This window comes from Mastomys coucha, unplaced genomic scaffold, assembly GCF_008632895.1.
Source record: "Mastomys coucha isolate ucsf_1 unplaced genomic scaffold, UCSF_Mcou_1 pScaffold21, whole genome shotgun sequence".
Lineage (NCBI taxonomy): Eukaryota > Metazoa > Chordata > Mammalia > Rodentia > Muridae > Mastomys > Mastomys coucha.
In genome coordinates, this window is record NW_022196904.1 from 9,911,874 (window position 1) to 9,914,745 (window position 2,872).

General features: G+C 37.7%; 1 protein-coding gene across 1 annotated transcript; it reads right to left on the reverse strand.

The window, feature by feature from the left end:
- Positions 1-1,392: 1,392 nt before the first annotated feature.
- Positions 1,393-2,340, reverse strand: LOC116100368 (vomeronasal type-1 receptor 4-like). The gene has a single exon (XM_031384175.1). It carries the CDS (start codon positions 2,338-2,340, stop codon positions 1,393-1,395), a length of 948 nt encoding a protein of 315 aa, XP_031240035.1.
- Positions 2,341-2,872: the final 532 nt, after the last annotated feature.

Below are 2,872 nucleotides of genomic sequence, written 5' to 3' on the forward strand. Positions count from 1 at the left end.
AAAAAAAAAACAAAAAAACAAAAAAACAAAAAAACAAAAAAACAAAAAAAAGAATGTTATGGCCAACATGAAACCTATTGGCTACAGTTAAAAAGCAGCTGTGCAGAGATTCAAATTACATATCATCTCTATGACATCCTAAAAGCACTTAGTGGAATTATAGACTACACAGAGTGGACTTTTTAAGATGATAAAGTAAGAAAGAAAGGATCAATGAATTTTTCAAACTAAATATTTGATGCAAATGATGACAGGAAACTGAGAGTCATGCATGCCTGTTGAAGAATTATGAGTCATAAAAAAACATATTTAGTTGCAATGTATTTTATTGGCTGGAGTTAAAATTACAAAGACATATATAGAATACAGGCATGGCCGTCATTATGCAGGCATGTATAAAAGTTTGCATGTGTGTGATGCACTCACATAAGTACATATACTTATGTGAACACATGCACATATAGGTCCAGAGGAACCATTTTCCACTGTACTTCTACCTTATTCATTGAGGAAACATCTTTCAATCAAGCCCTGAGCTCACTGATCTGGCCAGTCTTGCTATGTGGATTCCTCTGGTGATCTCAGTCTCTACCTTCAGAGTCTAAAATAAGCAGGTCACCATGCCCACTTGGCATTTATATAGGCTCTGAGGATGAAAAGTCTAGTTCTCATACTTGTATGGTAAGTACTTTTGCCCCAGAAGCTAAATCCTCAGTAAACACACACCTTTTCCATACTATAAATATAGCACAATCTTCCAGTTCTCATTTTTTCCTTTTTTGTTCAGTTATTAATTTTCTTCCATGAATATAGTATTCAGAACCCTCAGGACATATTTATCAAATTCATAAAATTTCCCCAGGGAAGTACAATTTTATAGAAGAAGATCAATCATAAGTGTACAAGTAAATTTCCTACTCTCTATATCTGAAAAAATTCAAACAAGCTAATAAACTTAGTATAATACCATAATACACTCAACATAAAATTTAAACAGATAAACATATGAAAATTTTCTTATTAGTCTTTGTTTTTTTGATATTAAGACTTAAAAGTCTCATACTAAAGCATCATCTCTAAAAGAACTCTGCATGAGGGGCTAGAGGGAGGGCTCAGCAGTTAAGAACCCTGGCTTTTCTTCCATAGAACCTGGGTTCAGAACCCATATGGCAGCTCACAACTGTCTACAACTCCAGTTCCAGGGGCTCTGACTCTCACATATTAAGAAAAGATAAGAAATCAATCATAAAAACCCTACATGAGGCCCTTTCTTAATAAAAAGCATTATTAGTCAATTCCTACTGCCTGAATATTAGATACTCAGGCATGCTATGACTATTTTGCTCATGTGGTAAGGAATCAGCTAAGGCGGGGTCAGTTTTAAGTATTAGATTAGCCATGGCATCCTCTTGCACAAAAGGCACATTTAAAGTCTGAAAATGAAGAAATAAATTTGGAAATAAGTTTCCTATTGTTCAACAGAACATAAGGGCAGACAGTTGGGTAGCCTGAAGATAAAACTCCACTAATCAGATCCAATACTGGGCTGCTCTTGGGCCTGTGAAGTGAATAGAAGGTGACAAAGGTATTTGAACAATAGAAAAACACAAAGAAACCCACAAGCAGAAGGATGCTGTGGGTGGCTCTCTTTTCAGAAGATGCATGGAGAGAGACACTGAAACTGTGGACATGCCGTGTTCTCCTATTGTGTCTGAACAGGAGGCTGACCATGTAGAGGCTGGACCACATCATGAGAAACACAAACAGGATGTCTCTAATTATTAATGCAGTTACAAGTGACATGGTGGTGTGGTGGCGAACCTGGTTACTTCGGCAGTATATCTGGGAAGACTTAGAACCCACAACAGTGAAGTTGATTTTTCCCTTTACATTTTCAACCATGGGAAGATAGAGAAATGTGTTGATGATCCAGATGACAAGGAGTAATGGAAAAATGCATGACTCAAGCTTGGATTTAAGCCATGCCCACTTGGAATGGTTAGAACTGACAGTGGTGGCTTGAAATACACTCAGTAGCAAGATAGTACAGAGGGAAAGGCCCCTAGTAACACTGTATGCATACAAAACTGCCTTACATGCAACATCATGGAAAAGCAGTCTGACTGCAAAGGATCTCATGACATCTGGTATCAGCTTGAACATGATGCTCAAAACATTGACAAGCATTAGATGTGTGAAGATCATATCTATGGGCTTCTTCTGATGAGGCTGAATTAAGAAGGTGTACATGTATAGTATGAAGAGGAGCAAGTTTCCCATGAGTCCAATGAAAAGTTCTGACAGGAGGAAGAATCCAGAAATTAGGTCTTTTGGAAACATTATCTTAATGAAGTCTTCATTGTTCTGCTAGGATAAGGCAAACTAAGCAAATATAAATGCATGATGTTGTGATGTTAAAATCAATGGACTAGGTAGATGAATATAGTGATTTTGCACAGGGAGACTGTAGCAAAATGTGCACTATGGATTAGCAGTGACCCTTCCAGGAACAGAATTCCATTATTTCTGAAAGCCTGAGGGTAGAAAAATCAGGGTTAAGGAAATCATATGGAACCCTGCCCCACCCCAACACTTTAGTGTTAGAAACAGGATACATTTTAATCATATGGGCATGTAAAGAACTTAAATGGGCATCATAAATGGGCATTGTAAAGAACTTAAAAACTAAACACCAAGAAGACAATCCATTAAAAAAAATGGTACAGACTTGAATATAGATTTGTTTTTTCGAGACAGGGTTTCTCTGTGTAGCCATGGGTGTCCTAGAACTCACACTGCAGATCAGGCTGGCCTCAAACTCAGAAATCCACCTGCCTCTGCCTCCCAAGTGCTGGGGTTAAAGGTGTGTGCC

Excerpts from the sequence above, each read along its gene's own strand:
- LOC116100368 (XM_031384175.1), bottom strand. The coding sequence starts at position 2,340 with ATGTTTCCAAAAGACCTAATTTCTGGATTCTTCCTCCTGTCAGAACTT.